Source organism: Urocitellus parryii, chromosome 10 (genome assembly GCF_045843805.1).
Source record: "Urocitellus parryii isolate mUroPar1 chromosome 10, mUroPar1.hap1, whole genome shotgun sequence".
Lineage (NCBI taxonomy): Eukaryota > Metazoa > Chordata > Mammalia > Rodentia > Sciuridae > Urocitellus > Urocitellus parryii.
The window spans coordinates 55755260-55776135 of NC_135540.1; the positions used below are offsets into that span (position 1 = coordinate 55755260).

Genomic DNA, 20876 nt, shown 5'->3' on the forward strand with positions numbered 1-20876 from the left:
AAGTGAACTTACCTACTGGTATTATCGTGGTTGCAAAAATATTTTAATTTGGCATTTCCATTTTGGTTTGCCTATAGGGATTTGGCCTGAAAGCTAAAATGACTGGAGAGGGAGTCAGGACCATTAGTTCTGTTCCAAGTTTGGCTCATAAAAATTGCATGGCCTTGGAGGGATCACCTGACTGCTCCAGGCCTCTGTTTCTTCAACTACAAAATGAATATGCTGGATTGAATACCAATGCTCTTGTCATCACTAGAAGTTTTCAACTATACAAGAAGGATCAAAATCCCCAACACTTAAAAAGAATGGGAATAAAAGCATGACAAAATTGTGCCAGTTGGATGACATAATAATAAAGCTTTCCAAGGCATGTGCCCCAGTGTCCTAAGGCAGATATTTTTGCAAAAATCCTGTATTTCCTGACCACCTACAGAGATGGAAACATGGGCAATGTCACCACACTGTGCGCAGCTAAGAAACCTTCCAGTGGGCACAGCAAAATTGGGAGTCAGTGGTTATCAAACTGCAATTAATATTTTGTAAACTTCTTATGACTTGATAAAAACAAGAAGAGTAAAAAAAAGAAATCTAGGTCTAGCGTAGAAGATTTAAACATACACTCAACCTCCAATAAGGCAGTAGTATCATTAATTAGAAGAAACAGATGTGGGGACCTCACTGGAACATGAATGACACAGCAGCTGAGAGAGACTTACCAGATTCTCCTCTCCGACCCCTCTTCCCTCGTTTTCCCGGAGGACCTGAAATACAAAGAATACATTTTTGAGTGTACTTTAACTTTTTTTCCCCGGGGTGGTGGTGGTGGGGCATTGCAAAATGGTTAGTACATGATTTCTATATATTTTCTCACTGTTTTAAACCACCAACTTCAAAAAGAGACCTGATGTTTGTAAAGAGCAATGTTGTCTTTAGTGTTTCAGCAAAACTGTTAAGCTCTATTTAATTATAAGCTGATCTGATCTTAACATTAGAGTCAGAATTTTTGTTCATCCTGCTTAATATCATCAGTAAAGAAAGGTTTTGCAAAGCAAAGTGTTAGTATTGAGATTTTGTTTGTTAAAAATATGTATTTTTCTGAAAGTTTTAGTATATTACCAATAGAAAGTACTGATTCCCCAGTGACTACAATTTCTGCTCAGTCAGGTTTATCATAATCTTTCTAGAAATATTTAGTTAGCCATTAATTAAATGTAATATCAGTCAAGGAAAAGAGCTGTAAAATATTTCTATTTTATTACATATGAATATATTGAAACTTCTTTAACTGATAATCACTTGAGTAAATTTACCTCTCTTAACTGCACTGCGTTTGGATAGTAAGTTTAATTTTTCTAGAGATGGACTCATTTAATGAATAGTCTTTGTGAGGATGCTATTCTAAAAATACAGAAACAACTTTTTTCCAGTGATTTGACTCTAAGGACCACCAAGCTGGTATGTATCAGACTTAGCACAAAATTCTAGACATCCATAGCTTTCAAAGCCATTATTCTCAATTATATAATTTCTGTCCTCATTTCCTTGGGTAGGAATAGCTTCCACTGAATTATGGTTCAGGCAAATAGAAGAGAATAATTAGCCCACCATGAGAATGAAGGGCCTATAATATTGTTGGGGAAAAAAAAGGCCAAGGAAAATAGGGAGCTGACTGGATTTAAAGCATGAGTTGCAGTATAGGCTTCAGCACACAGTGACTCTCAGTGTGACACAGAGCCACCAGCTTACACATGGAAACACGATCCTGAGAAATGAAAACATCAGTGGGCCAGTTAGTTTTCCCCAAAATCCTCCCACAGGATATGTCTGGCCATAAGTGTTTGGGAAGAGGGTTAAAATCAATTGAGCAATGAAACAGATTAAAATTATTAGGAGAAGCTGCTTTGAAGTAAAATCCACAACAGTCATTAGAAATTTCAGATTTCTTTCTGTATTCTGGGTTAAGGGGAGGTTTTTGTCATATTCAAGGTATTCTTGGTCAGGTTAAGAACAGGAAGAGAATCAAAGAACTAAATATTCAAACCTAGTAAGTCCTAAATAGGTATGAAAAAATACATTTATACACTTACCCAAATACACATATATGCATCTGTACATACTGCCATTTTCTAACATATACAACTTCCTTAATATTAGTCATCAGATTTTTTGTTGTTGTTATACAAAGTCACTTAAACTAAGAACTACTTAAGAAACACTGTGTAGTTAATGATGTCTGTGGTTCACTTGGTAGGAAAAGTAGTAGAAGGCACTGTAAGAGAACCGTTGACCATTTCCAGAATAGAGTAGAGAAATCCTAAGATGGAATTTCAACTTCAACTGACAAGTCAAAACAATACACCTTTAAATACACAGAAGGAGAAACTTGGTACTATCAAAAGATGAAGAAAAAATATTCAAAATTACCAAACAGAGTGATAGAGAATTACAAAAAGGCAGGCATTCTGACTGACTGCTGACTGACTCACAACAAAGGTGACAGAAGGTCCCATCCTAACTTTTAGGACACATCTTGTCCTTACTTATTTATTGGGAATTAGCTTATTTACTACTTTTCCCCTGAAGAATCTTCCTTGGGAATGGTAAAATTCACCAAAAACAATAGATTGCATAAATAATTTTAAGAGCTTGAAAAAAGTACTTTTAAAATAACAGACTAGGAAAAATGATCAGAGAAGCAATGGTATCTTTTGGAAAAAAATTAAATGACAAAGGAATAATATTTCTGAATCTCTCTGCCTTAAATATTCAATCAGAAGGCTTAAAGAAATGAATTAAATGTTGCAGAAAATCTGTTACCTTGAGAATTGAAACACAGGGTGTAAGGAATTAGAACACACTTGGCAAGACAGATATCTATTGGAGAGAGAGTTTTACAAAGAATTTCATAATATTTGACAGAGAAAATGAAGCTAAATTATGAGACGATGAGAATCTAAAATATACTGGATTTGCAAATAATATCAAATTGAAGAAGAATATATTACAATTACAATAGAAAAGAGAAGACCATATTGAGTATTATCCTGAGTGCAGTGAACTAAAAAATTATATGAAACTCCCAGAAAGACCTAGATAAAGATCTTCCATCAAGGAGAATAAATTGAATTTTGATGTCTCTGTGTGGGTAAAAGAATTTGATCTTGCTTCTGAATTTAAGAGCAAAAATAAAATTCAAAAATGAAATGGATGAGATGAATTTGACAACAGACAGCTGGCCTATAAGAAGTGAAAAGACAAAAGATCAGGAAAAAACACATGATAAACATTTTCCAAACAAAAGTGATATTAACGATAGTTGGAAAAGACAGTGACGATTTCCATTCCAAACTGAGTGATAAGTGTCAGTCAGGCATCAACTATAAGAATAAATAGAGTGGGCTGGGACTTTGGCTCAGCAGTAAAGCGCGTTTGCCTGGCATGTATGAGGCACTGGGTTCCTTTCTCAGCACCATGTATAAATAAATAAAATAAAGATCTACCAACAACTAAGAATAAATAAATAAATAAAGTAGCTAGAACAGGACTCTTATTCACTGAATTTGGCCAGAGGTTTGTAACAGAAAATTCCAAGTAATTCTATCAGCAGAAAGACATGACTCTGCAAAAGAAACAGATTAAAAAATATGAATGAGAAGAGAAAAAACAGAAGCTATCAGCAAGAAAGGAAGTGAAACTTCCACACAGAGAATTTATGCATTGAAGAATGAGTTCTAGAAAACAGAGGGAGACTACAAAACCAGATTGCTCTTCAGGATAAGAAGATTCATGGCCACTGCCACTGCTTATGTTTTAGAAAGAGTTTTTGCTAACTTTGCAAAGATGATGCAAACAGTCTAAGAGAGAAATTCTTTGTTTGTTTTTTTAAAGCAGCCATAATGATAATGCTTTACAGACCAGTTGTTATAAACCCAACAATAGACAGATCCAGGTCATCAAATAATATCACGGCAAGGCCTTTTATAGCAAGCCAGTGATTTGGGCCTAAACTAATACGGTGTGAACGCTCTACTCCTAACTAATGATATACTGTGTTAAGGCTCTACTCTAAGGTTAGAAGTAAACCCAGGCCTATGTATGAGCTTTCATGTGGCCTTGAGGGTGGATGGTTATTAGAGGTACTAAACATGCTGATCTGGCTTATCTGATTAATTTCACTAACCTGTTGATTCTACCCCTGTTTTTATGCATCTGTTTATTCCTCTCTACTCCTATCAGTATTGCAAGATCAAGCTTAAACAACCTTTCTGGGGGCTCAGATACACAGTATTTATTTTTTATTTTTATTTATTTGGTTATTTTTTATCTTTTATTTTAGAGGACTAGAAATTGAACCTAAGACCTTGCATGTGCTAGGCAAGTTAATTATCATTGATCTACATCTCCAGCTCCAGTATGCATTTAAAAGCAGTGAGTTCAATTTAAAATTTGAAAAAAATTGACAAATTTAAACATGTCAATACAAACGTGTATTGACATGTTTCAATGGCTAGTAATAAAAATATAAAAATTGTTAGTAAAATTATTCAGTGTATTTTAATTACAAACAATAAAAAGGAAGACACTAAACTTTGATTTTCATACTCTAATCAGATCAGAGTTTTAATAATGTGAATATTTATAATGTCCTGATCCCCTAAAACTAAAGTTGTTTTGTCAAATTCTTAGAGGATATTTTAAAAACTGAATAAAAATACCCAATCTTTAAAATACTTTTATGGATATGCTTTTTATAAGAATGCTTATATTGAAGCTTTTATACAGGAATTTTTTGAGAATTCCATATAAAACTTATAACAAAATATATTTAAAAAATTATGTCCACTCAATGAAGGTTAAATACAACTATGGGTGGAGCTGGGGATCCAAATCATTGGTAGAGCCCTGGTGTAGCATACACAAGTCTCTGGGTTCAATTCCCAGCCCTTCAAAACCAAATTAACCAACAAAATATCATGCTTAGTGAAATAGCCAAACCCAAAAAACCAAAAGACAGATGTTTTCTCTGATAAGTTCATTGTAATCCATAATGGGGGGTGGGGAAAATAAAAGAACTTTAGATTGTGCAGAGGGGAGTGAGGGAGGGGAGGGGGCAACAGGATGGGAAGAGTGGGGGAATGAGATGGACATTATTACCCTATATACAGGTATGATTACACGACCAGTGCACCATGTTCAGCCAGAGGAAGGAGAAGTTATATTCTATGTATGATGTATCAAAATGCTTTCTACTGTCATGTATGACTAATTAGAACAAATTTTATTTTTTTTTTAATTAACTGAACAAAAACCAAATCCAATGTGGCCCATGGAAGGTAATAATAATAATAATAAAAAATTCTTTGAGTGGCTAATAAATGAGTTTTTATTAACAATGTAAAATATTAAACTGTTTAAAGCCAACTGACTGTGTACTGGTTTAAACGTAAAATGAAGTACTCTTTTTATGTAGTAGCCAAAACAGGTTATGTTACTGGTTTAAAAGAAAATAAGCTGATTATTCCAGAATATAGTTTTCACTGGGAGATTCTTAAAAAGGAAAACATGACTTTCTGGCAAAGTATGTTTTTTCTTTCTTATGAAATATACCAAGAATAGGACTCCTGTTTTGTCTGTTTTTTTAACTTTAAGGCAAACAGAAATTTAACAATTGCTAATGTTTTAAATAAATACAAGTGACATATCAGAACTTTGAGTCTAATTCTCAAAATAATGTGATCATTATGAGTTGGGAAGAAGAAGTAAGAAATAGGTTGAAAGGATAAATGAAGGAAGGATCAGCGAAAAGACAGTACTTCAGAAGTTCCGAATACTTTGCCAGGCCTGTCACTCCCCAACCCAGTCTCTTTCCCAGGACTTTTACTCCCCAAATTCATGGAAAATGTATAAAGTGGCAATTGTTAATTGCCACTCCCTCAATGAATAAATTAAGCAAAGAGAGATACACTATCTGGAGGAACCTACCATTTAGACGACTTTACAATACCATCTACCAATCAGATAATGAAGACCATGGCAGCCGAAGGATCCTGAGATTGAACAGACCACCAGAAGCCATCTTGATATCATCCCTTCCTCCCTCCCCCCTACCCCCGTCTCTCTCTGCATTCAAGGTCCATTTCTCCCTTGAATGCATATTCCTTGCTTTACTCCAAAAAGCATCTCTCTTGAGGTAGCTGGCACTCTCCCCTGAATGCACTTCTCCATTCCTAAATAAACTCCATCTACGCCTCTGTCTGGCATGTGCTGAAATTTTTTTCCTTCACTTAAGCCAAGTCAAGTTCCCCCTTCTCTCTGGGAATTCCTTGGACCCTTTTCTGGAAACACCTCATCTCCTGTGACAATCAGAGTTATTTTCCAATAGGTTAAGAGTTTCTATTGCCATAGAAGAAGGCCAATAAACAAAAAATGCCTTCTAAGACATCTTCTCGGTTATCTCAATATAAGTTCAGTCCTAGTTGAGGCAAGGTTTAAATGAAACATTTCGAGTTCATTCAGAATTAACTGATATTTATAAATTTTATAACTAGGAAAAATGTTCACATTTACGAGACAACTGAAGCCTCTCACAAAAACACATTGGAAAACTACTGCACTTAAATAATTCAAGAAAGAGATTTCCCAGCTCAATGCAATGAAGGCTTTGGGCTTTATGTAGATGCTTTGTTTCCAGAAATGGAATTCCTGCAAATGAGACATTGCCTTCATTGCTATTTTTAATATTTGGATAATAAATATAGTAAAATATTCAATAGAAACTATTCAAGACTACAAACAGCCTGATATTGCAGTTCATTGACTTTAATGAGGTCTGATGTGACAGTTGTTATTTCTATCATTCTTTTCCCACACATAAAGTGTTTCATTATTATGGGACTAGAATGTTTTACCCCATGATCCTACAGGGGATTTATCATGACTGCTTTTTAAAATTTTCTACTTGCAGGGGAAGGAGCTATGTATGAGATGTCAGAAAGTAGGGGCTGTGAAATAGAAAAGATGTGTTTCTTTGTGAGATTATGTGCTATGTAACAAGCATGGTTACTATCTCTACAATGTAATATATCAACATGAAGCTACGCAGGAAAAAATTTCCCAAGCTAAGCAGGAAAAAAGTTTAAATGTTTCCTAGGTTCCATGTTTTTAATGGAATTAAGAATGGTAGACAATTGTCTCATAAATGTGGATATTTTTCCTAGTTATAAAATTTATAAATATCAGTTAATTCTGAATAAACTTGAAATGTTTCATTTAAACCTTGCATCAACTAGGACTGAACTTACATTGAGATAACCGAGAAGAAGTCTTCGAAGGCAATTTTGCTTTGTTGGCCTTCTTCCATAGCAATAGAAACTCTCAACCTATTGGAAAATAACTCTGATTGTCACAGGAGAAGAGGTGTCTCCAGAAACATAAAATTTTAAACAACAACAAAAAAATAAGATTAACCGTTAAATGTATTTTTCTATAGGCTCAATAAATACAAATAATGTTAATTTTTAATTTATCAGAGATGGAAACAATCTTCCTTGTGGAAAATGGGGAGGTGGGAAACAAGCTAACAGAAACACTGGTTTCATCCATGACTTTGAAAGGTTTTAAGGTTTTGCCAAATATCTGATGAATGAATTAAACACAGAAGTATCATATACACCATCACACATGTAACCAGCCCAGATTTCTTTTAGCTGGTGCTAAATTAATTATTAAGTATGATCACTGCTAAAATTAGCAGTGGTATTAAAATTAGCAACTGGTATTAAAAAGTAAAAACAATAAAAATTAAAAAGAGCTATACTAACATTGAAAAATAGCAGTGGAAAATGAATAAGTGAAACCCAGGTGTGGTTATGAGAATGAGTGGAGGAGTATTTGGGAGGGAAAGGGAACAGGAAAGCCTGGACCCAATGAAACAAACGTGAAACCCGGAGTACACTAAAGCAGGTGGAGTAGGAGCGCAATCCAGGGAAGTCAGAGAAACTGATGGACCACAGTATCACAGGGGAAAGGCACAAAATACTTGTAGATAATAATAAGAGGGATAAGGACAGTAGTTTCTGAGTGCCATCACACACCTGGCTCCAGATCATCACTATATAGGAACCATTTCATTTATTTATACTACTCATGTAACCTCTTTGGAAATGGTGATGGAGAGAGGTTAGGTGATTTGCTAAGTGTCACATAGCTAGGAAGTAGTGGGTTATAAACATGAGGTTTATATCCAGTCTGCTCCTGGATTTTGAATGCTAAGCCAAAAGACTTGTCACTTACTGAGCCCACTGTGCATCACAGTTGCCATTGAAGAAAATAGGAGCCTTCAGTAAACTTAGTAAGAATAGGTTCGCAAGTATTTCTGAAGACCTTTGTCTACAACTCGGGTTATATTCTTATTTTTTAGCACCTCATTTTAAGTGAAAAATAGTCATGAGAAATCACTAGCCAAAAGTCAGTCAATTTTTATTTTACAAACCTGAAAAAGAACTGCTCTATCTTTACATACTGAAAAAATACACATGGTTAACTCAAGGGCATGGGATGAGCACATACTGTTGTATAAGCTTACCTAATAAATTCTTACATAATGCACACCAGTTTTTTAACCAGTCTGTTACATATAAATAATTAAAGTAAGACAAATTTTAAAAATGATCTTCTAGAAATGAAGGATCTCATCTACATTACTTACTGTACTCTCAGTACCTGGCACATAATTAAATGTTAGTTAAATGGATGGCTACTTTTTAAAAAGCTGAAACAACAAGAATGCTTTTTGCAGTATTTCTTCTGATTAAAAAAAAAATAAAAGAAATGGCAGAGTACAACTATTCAAATCAGCCACAGGAAGCTCTGCATGAAATGCTCTCTCAGCAAACCAGCTATGTGGCTTTGGATAGATTAACCTTTTAGAATCTGTTTCTTCATCTACAAAATGTAGATAATATGTACCTCCGAGTTATTGTGAGAATAAATACACTTGGCTTGTGAGTACTGGGCACGGAACTTCTATGAGGACATGTGTGCCTTGTGCTGCAAGACTCAGTCACATAGAGGGAAGCACAATGAATGAAACACTTAGGTTTTGAGACATTGTTGAATTAGAAATCCAGGAGAAAAGAGCACCCTCTACATCTTTTCTGCTGCAGTCTAGCCTCTGCAAAGTCTCCAGAGTAAGGTTTCTTCAACACCTTTCTGTAGCCCCCCTCAACAGATGCCTACAGCACAGCACTTGTTTACCCAGCTTTTTCATTGCTATGACCAAAAGACCCAATAAGAACAAATTTAGAAGAAAAAGAGTCTATTTGATGCTCACGGTTTCAGAGGTCCTAGTCCATGGATGGCCAGCTCAAGGTGAAGCTGAGCATCATGGGGGGAGAAAGCAGCTCAGACATGGCAATCAGGAAGAAGAGCTTCCCAAATTGTAAACCCTAAAGACATGCCCCCAGTGACCCACCTCTCCAGTCACAACCTGTCTACAGTAACCACCCAGTTAGTCCCTATCATTGGATTAACCCACTGATTAGGTCATAACACTTATAATCTAATCATCTCACTTCTGAATGGTCTTGTATTGTATCACACATGCACTTTTGGGGAACACCTGATACCCAAACCATAACAGCACAGCACAATGGTAATGAATGTGGACTATGCAACATGGCCACCTGGGTTCCTAATGTGGCTTAGTCATGTGCCAGTCTTTGTGCGTCAGTTTCTTCATCTTTAAATGAGGTGAATCATAGTGTCCACTCATTTTTATAAGGATGCTACCAGTTGGTCCATTTAGAACCATGTTCTGCACAAAGTAAATGCACTTGAGATGTTACTGATTGTAATTATTTTCCACATCTCCAATTGTTTCTCACTTGTCCTTTGCTAATGATAATTTCTATATTTTGGTTTCTCAATGTCAACTCAGGACCAATATTCTAAAAAAGAAACCCACTACCTTCCTATCAAAATAGTTTCATGGATTTCAGGATTTAGGCTGTTGGGACATTTTTTCACTCATGCAATCTGGAAATCTCAGTTATTTTTTGGCCCTTTATTCTCATTCCTGAGAAATTTAAAGTTTTATTGATTATTTTTCATCGAAATAACTCTTATACATCCCTTTCTTTACATTCCCATTGCTGATACTGTAGTTTGAGTCTTTGCTTTTCAGCTTTAAATACTTCCTGGTCTTTCTCAAACATACGTGCACAGAATTCCTAACATAATCATTCCAACCTATTTTTAATCATGCAATTCCCTGATCACTAAATACAGGAGGAAGCAAGTGCTCTGGCCCCACACACAGGCTTTCTCCATCACAACCCATCCAGCACTGAGCCTCTTTTTGCTTGATTTCTGATCTTTCATCATCCTGGTCCTCTCATCACTTAAGCTGAATTTCAAGAAGATATGTAAAAAATTAATTTCATTTTTAAACAAGTAGATAAAAAACCATTTTTTAAAAAAAACATTTTGCTATATCAGAAAGGAAGAAGATGATGAAAATCATCTCTCCTTTTCCATGTATTTTGGCCATTTTTCTCCTCTGATCTGTTCTCTAACATACCCATGAATTGATTCTTGCTGTGAAATAAATTCTGCCTTCTTGCAATATCACTACCAACTTAATACATATTTTAAGAATTGGGTACTAAAATTGGGTACAAATTATTTTTAACCTTTATCTTCAGCTTCCTGAATAAGAATGGCATTAAATATTTTAAACTACAGTTTAAGAAGGAGTTGCTATTTGCCTATTTGCGGAATCAATTTGCTCAATGCCATGGTATATTTGGAAATGTCATGCATATGAAAGGGCTCTACAAAATGTCAAACTATTTGTTAAATCAACTGAGAGCAAAATGCAGAACCGGTTAAGATGATGGTTGGCCTCCCACAGAAACTGCTAACACAGGTGATCTCCAGAAAATCAAGTCCCACGAGGCCATTACAAAAGATACTCAAAATATACTAACTGCCCCCACAGAGAATCATTCCTTCCTTCAAAACAATCATAGTTATTTCCTTACAGTTAAATCTCAGATTCAGACTGACAGGCAAATCCCCTAGAATACAAAAACATACTGAGTCGACTTCTATGAATACAATGTCTCCAAATATGACTTCATAATAATTCTAGCACTGCACTTCTGCTACACTCTTCAAGTGCAAGGCAAACACTTTCCAAAGAAACCGCACAAGGGCCAATCCAAGACTAGTGAGAGTAGGAATATACCTCAACATTATAAACCTATATATGCTAAGCCCAAGGTCAACATCATTCTAAATGAAGAAAAATTGAAAGCATTCCCTCTAAGAACTGGAACAAGACAAGGATGCCCTCTTTCTCCACTTTTATTCAATATTGTCCTTGAAACTCCAGCCAGAGCAATTAGACAAAAGAAAGAAATTAGAAGGATACGAATACAAAAAGAAGAACTCAAGTTATCATTATTTGCCAATGACATGATTCTATATTCAAAAGATTCCACCAGAAAACTCCTAGAACTAATAAATGAATTCGGCAAAGTAGCAGGATATAAAATTAATAACCATAAATCAAATGTGTTCCTATGTATCAGTGATGAATCTACTGACAGAGAAATTAGAAAAACTACTCCATTCACCATAGCCTAAAAAAATGGGAATCAGTCTAACAGAAGAAGTGAAAAACCTCTACAATGAAAACTCAGAACACTAAAGAAGACCTTAGAAGATTGAAATATGAAAGATCTTCTATGTTCTTGGATAATCAGAATTAACATTGTCAAAACGGCTATACTATCAAAAGTGTTACACAGATTTAATGCCATCCTATTAAAATCTCAATAACATTCTTCATAGAACTAAGAAACAAACAAACAAACAAAACCAATCTTGAAATTCTTTTGGAAAAATAAGAGAGCCAGAATAGTCAAGCAATCCTTAAACAAGAAGAGTGAGGCCGAAAGCATCACAAAATCAGAACTTAAACTATACTATAGAGCCATAGTAACAAAAATAGCATGGGATTGGCACCGAAACAGACACATAGACAATGGTACAGAATAGAAGACACCAAGACAAACCCACACAAATGCAGTTATACTAAACAAAGGAACAAAAACATACACTGAAGAAAAGATATCTGGGAAAACCAGAAATCCATAGCAAATGAAATTAAATCCCTATTTCTCACCCTGCACAAAACTCAAAGTGGATCAAGGACTTACACACTAGAACTGAGACTCTACATTTAACAGAAGAAAAAGTAGGTCCAAATCTTCACTATGTCAGCTTATGTACTGACTTCCTTAACAAGACCCCAAAAGCACAAGAAGTAAAATCAAGAATCAATAAATGGGATGGAATCAAACTAAAAAGCTTCTTCACCACAAAGGAAACAATAACATGAAGAGAGAGCCTATAGGATATATATATATATAACTCAAAACACTGAAAAACTAAATAACTCAATCAATAAATGGGCTAAGGATCTGAACAGACACTTCATAGAGGAAGAAATACAAGTGATCAATAAATACATGAAAAAATTTTCAACATCTCTAGAAATTAGAGAAATTCAAATTAAAACTACATTGAGATTTTCTCTCACTCCAGTCAGAATGGCAATTATCAAGAATACAAGCAACAATAAATGTTGGTGAGGATGTGGGGAAAAAGGTACATTCATACATTGCTGGTGGGACTGCAAATTGGTGCAACCACTTTGGAAAGCAGTATGGAGATTCCTCAGAAAACTTGGAATGGAACCACCATTTGACCCAGCTATCCTACTCTTTGGTTCAAACGCAAAGGACTCAAAATCAGTATACTACAGTGACTAGGCCACAATAATGTTTATAGCAGTTCAATTCACAACAGACAAACTATCTAACCAACCTAGATGCCCTTCAACAGGTGAATTGATAAAGAAATTGTGGCATATATGTAATATATACAATGGAATATTACTCAACCTTAAGAAGAATGAAATTATGGCATTTTCCAGTAAATGGATACAGCTGGAGAATATTATGCTAAGCAAAATAAGTCAATCCCAAAGAACCAAAGGCCAAGTGTTTACTCTGATATGCAGATGCTAATTTACAATAAGGGCTGAGGGGGAGGGGGCTAGGGAAGAATAAAGGTACTTTGGATTAGACAGAGGGGAGTGAAGGGAGGGGAAGGGAGGGGGTATGGGGATAGGAATGATAGTAGAATGAACCAGGAATTATTACCCTGTGAGCATATGTGATTATACTACTTGTAACTTTGTATCATGTACAACCAGAAGAATGAGAAGTTACACTCTATTTCTGTATGATGTGTCAAAATGCATTCTACTGTCATGTATAACTAATTAGAACAAATTTTTAAAAGTTATTTAAAAATATAACTACATTGATATTTCATCTCACCCAAGTAAAAAATGCCAATCATCAATAATATAAATTATAATAAATATTGGTGAGGATGTGGAGAAAAAGGAACACATGTAACTTTTATTTGTAAAGTTGAGTGATCTAATTTGTTTGTCATATATTGCTTTTTTATGTATTTTATTCTTATAATTACTTTATGATTAAAAATAAAAAGTAAAAGAAAAATGAATACAAAAAAATCATAGTTTTTTAACTTTGGAAGTTGTGTTTCTTTTCTATGTTGAGTAGGAATTAAAAAATAGAAACCTTTAACTTTGGTAAACACACATCTTCATAGACTTAAATATAAAGAAAACATACATCAACATTTTCTTGGTTTTCCATCCAGTATCTCTTAACAATGACAGGAGTCTCAAAGCATACCCAGGCCTGGATGTGTGTCACAGGCCAATCTAACTACAAGTGCCAGTCAACCTTCAAGAACTTAGGAAAGACCCTGATAAGTAAACCAGGAGCTCTGGAACTAACTACAGGGGTGAAAGTTCAAAGGTTACTCCTTTAGGTTATGAGGGAGAGGGTAATTTTAAAGTGGAATTTGAGTTCTATTATTTTGCAACTTGACTGTCATAACAGCTTATCATAAAATGGGGCAGTTTTAAAATATGGAATTTTATCATGATATCTCATGAAACTGGAGGGAAAACCTTGAAAGAAAATATCTACTATAGTAAAGAGAGGGAGCAGCCATGCTCAGAGGTGGGACCGATACTATGAAATCTATTTCGTGCTTCTTGGTAAAATAACAGATTTTAAAAGTGTAAGTAGGTGGACTCATTAGTTCTTTCAAAACACAAAAGAAGGTGTCTTGAATAAGATAATTGTATGATATACGTAAATTTCTCACACAAAGAGCTTTGTGTAATGTATGTTCAATAGAATAAATTTCCATTTATAGTTATTCTCCTATCTCTATTTAAGAGGAAACAAAAATGAGGAAATTAGGATCTTAATCTATTTTGACACGACCTATATTCCATCCACATGCACATTTGTGAATATGTATGATCTAATCAGGTTTAGTCCTTTCCCACATACAGACCCCTCATTGCACAATCATTATTAAGAAATTCTGAAGTTCTGCTGGTAAGCTTTGAAGTTAGTTGTTAACACTCAGCATGAAAAAAGGATTACTATAAATAAAATAACCTCACTAGGCACCTGATTGAATTTGATTGTTCTCTGAATATTTTATGCTGAGATAAATGTGGGCATTACCAGCTTCTTGACTTCTAAAATATTTTTATGTCAAAGAGTAGGCATGAATGCCTTATGCTGTTGACACTGTATGTGTATGTTTGTTTTCTTCCTGAAAAGCTTTTTTTTTTTTTTTTTTTGATTTGGGAGAGATGTAAGGTCTACAACAAAAATAAAACAAAACCCAAAGAACAATATAAGCTAGTATATAATACAGCATTACTCTGCAAATGACAATGCCTATAACACAGTTACTTAGAGAAGAGATTTAAAGTGTGGCAGAGAGGGGTAACATTAGCTTGTCTTAAAAAGGGTATGTTAAAAAAAAAAGAGTAAGAGCTATAAGCTAGCATGTGTCCTGCAGCTATCTAGGAGACCACTTTCACTGGCAAATGAATTTAGGTTGGATAAGTGAGGTTAGTCCAGATTATCAAAGCCTTCAAATGGCTGGAGAAATTAGGAAATTTTCCAATACATAATAGGAAAGAAATATTAAGTAGCAAGATAGGGTGAAGACAGCAGTGTTGTGGGAGAAGTAACCAGGCAGGAGGTGGGGAGGTCAACCATGAGACTCTCATGAGAGCTAAGACATTTGGTGACCAAGGGACTAGTGATAAATGGGGATAGAGAATTAGACACGAAAAGTAATGTCTGACAAGAAGAATTCACTGGGAGGCTTACTTAGATAGAGGAACTGAATTGGTAAGGTTAAAAGTCAAACATAATCTCCAAATTTGAGCCTTATAGAATATAAAATTTGGTAGTACTCTTTATATATCTTGGATAAATTAAACAAATATCCCCTCTATTATTAACAAAATCATCAGATGACAACCTTGGGATTTGAAACAGTATTGAAATACTGGCATGTCAATATGAATGGGAACCACTGCATTTCTTCTCTCAATATGAGATGTACCAGCCTTTACAGTAGAAGATGCAGGGTCCCAAACTCAAAAAACATTGGTTCTCATATTTGGACACATATAACACTCAAAGTCAGTATCACAGACATAATAACAAAGTTCTACTCCAGGAAATAGATAATAACTTGATGATGATATTACAGAATCTATAACAACCAATAATAAACCTGAGATCAAATCTATTAGGGTTATTTGAATCTTTTTATTGAATCCCTTTAAAATCTGTGAAATACTTTCTAGTATGCCCACTGACACAGTGATTTAATTCAGAATTTCCATGAGTGGAATACTGATTTGAACCATCCCTAAAATAAGGAGCCAGTAGGATCAGGAATAGAGAACTACAGACCTTGTATACCTTGTTGTCTTTTAAGTTTTGCAGAATCTTTTATTTTTTTTTTTAATTTTTAGTAGTTCTACAGAATCTCAAACTAATTATCTGTAACATGGAAGGAATATTCTACAGGTCCATGTTTCTTTTCAATAATATGATTCTATGAGAAGCAAAAGAAAATAACTCATCTCCTCATTAAATAGCCACACCTGCTCTCCAGTACCTACCCCCCCAACACACACAAAGGAAGTAACCTCAAATCCATCAAAGTATACATAAGAACGCCAATTAAGTTAGTTGATTTTGCATCAAATAGTCAGGTATTTCATTAAATGATCAAAATAACAGCAGTCATAGCCTTGAGGCTGTAGAGGTGCAACATCAGATGCAATGGTAAGGATGTCAGCCAGAGCCCCACAACCCTACTGGCTTTTGGGAACTGTGGCTAGAAGTAGGGAGTGGTCATGAATGACAGCAAGTGCTCTGCTTCTCTTAGGCTCATCTAACCCCTGGACTGATGGCTGCAGCTGAGAAATTCCAGAGGGATTGAGGAGGGGAAGTGCCCAGGGCATGATGTAGGCACACAAATCCCTCTGGAGTCCTAATCATTCTGCCCCATACACACAATCATGAAGCACAGTTGTTTGATCTTGCCACACTCTACCTCCTTTGTGAAGAAATGGGGAGACTGCTGGGAAGTAGGAATACTTGCATTTGATTGCATCACAGGTTGTGATTTAAAAAAAAAAAAAAAACTACTCCTTGGTTGGCCACATCAGTTATAATCTGAATTATAATCAGATCAGGTCTACATTCCAGAAGAATGGAGATAACTGCTTTCTGTAGTTACACTACAGAAACTATGTTGTGTTTATTGTGCTATAAAATATTGAAATATTTTAAAATATTAAAATTTGTTACTGCAAATAACACCAAATAATTTATAAATACTGTTTTTCTGTTTTATTTGGTGTTTACGGGCTTAAAGAATAAATCTTTTACTTCTGTTGGATAAAACAACCAAAACATCCAATATTAATTTGGAAGAAACCATTTAAAGATAATTATTGAACAACCTCTATTTTTATTTAAAGACTATCTCCAGTTTAGTTGTTGGGCCTAGATAGGGAGCCAAGATCAAAAAAGGTCTTCTTTTTGACAACAGATTCAAGTATTCGGGGTATAGCAATGGTTTTTATTTTACTACAGCAACCAATGATGAAATGCAATATGGTCAGATTAAAGGTAGTACATAACTATACTTTTGTAGTTATATCTTTGTTGAACCCACACATGCTATCAGTCATTTAAATCCAGAACCTGGAGCTAAGCTGAATCCCATCAAAGTCTTCTTTACATGCTCCACCTGCCCTAGGGTGGTACATACAACATTAGAAGCAAAGCTTAGTGACAGCTGCAGAAACATATTTAGTGAAGTTAAAATAGACAGCAATCTAGAATAATTGTGATAGAAATTTCTGGACATTCATTGTTAAATTAATTAAACAAACACTCCAAATTCAGAGCTGATTTGCAGCTGGTACACATCAGGACTGCTAGGTTGTTAGTTTTGGAAGTCCCCCTCCCCACCACTAACAAGTCCCTGCCCTCCTAAGACTTAGGAGATCTGGCCCCTTCCCTGGAGCTCCCTGGGCCAAAATGATACTAAAGGAAGAAACGCCCAGCTCTGTAGGAGATCTCCTAAACTGCTTCCTGCAACCAGGCTGGCATCTATTATGATTATGATTTGTTGTGCCTGTAACATACTACTTGACAAAAATTTTGAATACCACCCTGCCTGCTGCCATCATCATTACAACACAAATCACACTGTGTTGCAATTATTTCTTTCCAAGGCAGTTTTCATTTACTTATCTCAAGCATCTGAGAATAACAAGCCAGTCTAACTCATCTTTGGGCCTTAGTGCCTAAGAGAATTATAAAGTATTAAGAGATATTTGGTGAACCTATGAATGAGTGAGTTATAAAAGTCCAACTTCATTATGTCACTTGGGTAATATAACTTTTTCAGATAAAGTTATTTTCATTCTTATGCAACATTTGTGATTTCTTATAAGGATCTTCCTATAGAATACCACCTTTAAATTATTCCTTGGCTTTCACAGAAACACAGTAGCAATGAACTAACAATCCTAGAAGAGAACTCGTGAGTCAATTGTGCTTGTCATTTTACTCATGCCATTTGTCCATGAAAGGGGAATAGGATTTACGTGAGACTATCATATCAGTATGAAAATATCAACATTAAAAAGAACCTCTTTCAGCTGACTGAAATCAACTGTAGAACTTATATTCTCCAAACCTCCATACTTTTTTTAATTGGTTCTGGGGATTAAACTTAGGACTTTGCATACTTTGCACATACTAGGCAAGTACTCTATCACTGAGCTACACCCCCAGCCCTCCACACTGTTTGAATGCATACAATTTCTGAGATTCCCCCATCCTGCACTCCATACCTGGGAGTCCCCTACCAATAGGCTTTCAAGGGCAACCTCACCATCTCAACAAAGAGCAACTGTTTGACTTAAAGGAAAAAGAATCCTGAAAATAAATTTATCTTCATGGCATTTTAAAAATGATAATTACACAGAGAAAAAAAAAGCACATATTTCAACTTCTGTTTTATAAAGTATATTTTTCTAAATTGTTATAAACAATTTGGTTTCTGCCAAGATTTCTTAAATCTGGAAAACAAAACATTAAAAGCACCAGCAATGCTTTGAGTAAAAAGTCACCCTCCACCCCAATGTAGAATCACAGAGTGGTTTTTGGGGGTTTTTGGTTTTTTTTCCTTCTTTCTAGGGGATGATGTTTTGGTGCTGGTCAGGAACTGAATTTCTGTTTCATCACGTAGAGGGCCATTCATTTAGCACATCAGGAAGCACAGTGGGAAAATATCTTTGCAGAAGGATATAGTCTTCATCTTCTGGTGAAGAGTTTTTGTTTTCTCTTCCAGGGAGTAGTTTATGTACTATGTTTAGGCCACACATGAAAGTAACAGCTCTCTCATGAGACTGCCTTTGGCTGATGCTATTGGTTTGGAGGCCAAGATTATGGTAATGATTTAAAGAGGGAAAGAAACAAAGTGGGATAGAAGGAAAAGATGGAAGAAAAGAGATTAGTGAGGTGAAAATTTTTTCCCAATCCACTTTGACACAATTACAGTATGTGATAGGATATTGGAAGGCAGGTTAGCTCTCAAAACCAAAGACACAGGGACAGTGTCTTCATCAGGTAATCAATAAGTGGGCATTTTTTTTTTTTTGGCCTGGTACTCCAGAGGAATGTCAAAGATTCCAACAATAATCTAAAACCAAAAACTTACTTGTCCTCTGTCTACTCAATACTCAGAAGTCCACTGGGACACATGCGGTTGCTTTAGGTAGCCCTTCCAAGGCCAGCTGTGCATATCTTCAGTAGCCTGGAAGCTGGCCAGTGCAGTAAGCCCCACTCAGGACTTGGGAAACTAATCCCTTCTATTATTGCTTTTTCACAGGTGGGGCACCTGCCCTTTTCCTTTAACCAAGATCTTCCTAGTGGCATATTAAAGGCTCCCCAAACTCAAAAAGAGCATTTGGATCATTCTATGTGAATGAAAAAGATGAATGCAACAGTGAAACACTAGCAACGAGTAAGCAGGATATTTAGTCTAGGGCCTGGTGCACATGCAGCAGATTTATCATTTTTGACAGCCAGACTGAAAGGGAGGGGGAGGAGGGAAAGAAGGAAGGAAGGAAGGAAGAGAGGGAAAGAGGGAAAAGGCAGGGGAGAAAGATAGAGGAGGAAACATGCTTAAGATTCAATTATTAGTTTGTCAGAAAGACAGCTAATTCTAACTCTCCTATCACAAATCTGAAGATTCCTAAATAGTGATTTAAATATAAAAAGAGCAGCATGCTTGAATGAAAGGAATATAAGTTTTAGTACTTATAGGACTGGATTTTAATTTTATCTCCATTAAATATCCAATTCTCTAAATATTAACTCTGAGTCTCTTTCTTTATAAAATGGAAAAGGTACACATGGACTCACCAAGTATTCATATATTTTTTTAAAAATGCACCAAATGATATCTCATAGGTGAGCTTACATACAAAAGAAGATAGATGACAAACAAGTAAACCAAGAAATTTGTTGCATATTTGAAAGATATAATTAGGTGCTGTACCAGAAAATAATTATGATAGGAATTGAGATAATATATGAGAAGTATAGGATTCTGGTCTCAAAGGCAGATCAGTAGAGTAGAGGAAAGGGGACCAGGCAGAGGGCAGAAAGGAGAGAAAGAGAATACTGGGGAATGACACTGGCCAAATTACATTGTTATATTGTGGATCTGTATGAATATGTAACAAGTCCCAGCATTGTGTATAATTATAATACACCAATAGAAAATATGGGAAAAAAGAAATCCTTACCTAAACAAGATCACAGAGATTTTCCCTAAGCACTTCTTTAAAATTGTATGTCACCAATTTGATATACTATATTTTTATTTTTCTGATTAAAAAAAAAGAAAAGCATAGGCTAAAACATAGAGTAAGCACTCAAGAAATACAAATACATTAACCTGCTATTTTAACCCCTCTAAAAATATTTTGAGCCAGGTGTGGTGGTGCATACCTGTGATCCCAGCAGCTCAGAACACTGAGGCAGAAGTTCAAATTCAAAGCCAGCCTCAGCAACTTAGGAAGGCCCTAAGCAACTTAGTGAGACCCTGTCTCAAAGAATAAAAAGGGCTGAGAATGTGGCCAGGGGTTAAGTACCCCTGGGTTCAATCCCCAGTAACCTCCAAAAAATATTTTTAAATTCTTAAAATTATTAATAAACAATAGTTTTAGATTCATTAGGAAACTCTTGTAGATGTGCCAAAAAATAGGCAATTTAAACTAATAGTAACCTAATAGTAATTTATTCATTTTAAATTATGACTGTCTTTCATGTCAACTAGAGAATATTTCT

The 20876-nt window shown here is 35.3% G+C and overlaps 1 protein-coding gene across 2 annotated transcripts in view; it reads right to left on the minus strand.

The window, feature by feature from the left end:
• The window catches only part of Col25a1 (collagen type XXV alpha 1 chain), a 442307-nt gene that overhangs the window by 204148 nt on the left and 217283 nt on the right, over positions 1-20876 (minus strand). For both annotated transcript variants that reach the window (XM_077803433.1, XM_077803434.1), the window contains exon 3: positions 717-761. In XM_077803433.1, coding sequence (XP_077659559.1) covers positions 717-761 — 45 coding nt within the window. The remainder of the gene's footprint in view (positions 1-716; positions 762-20876) is intronic.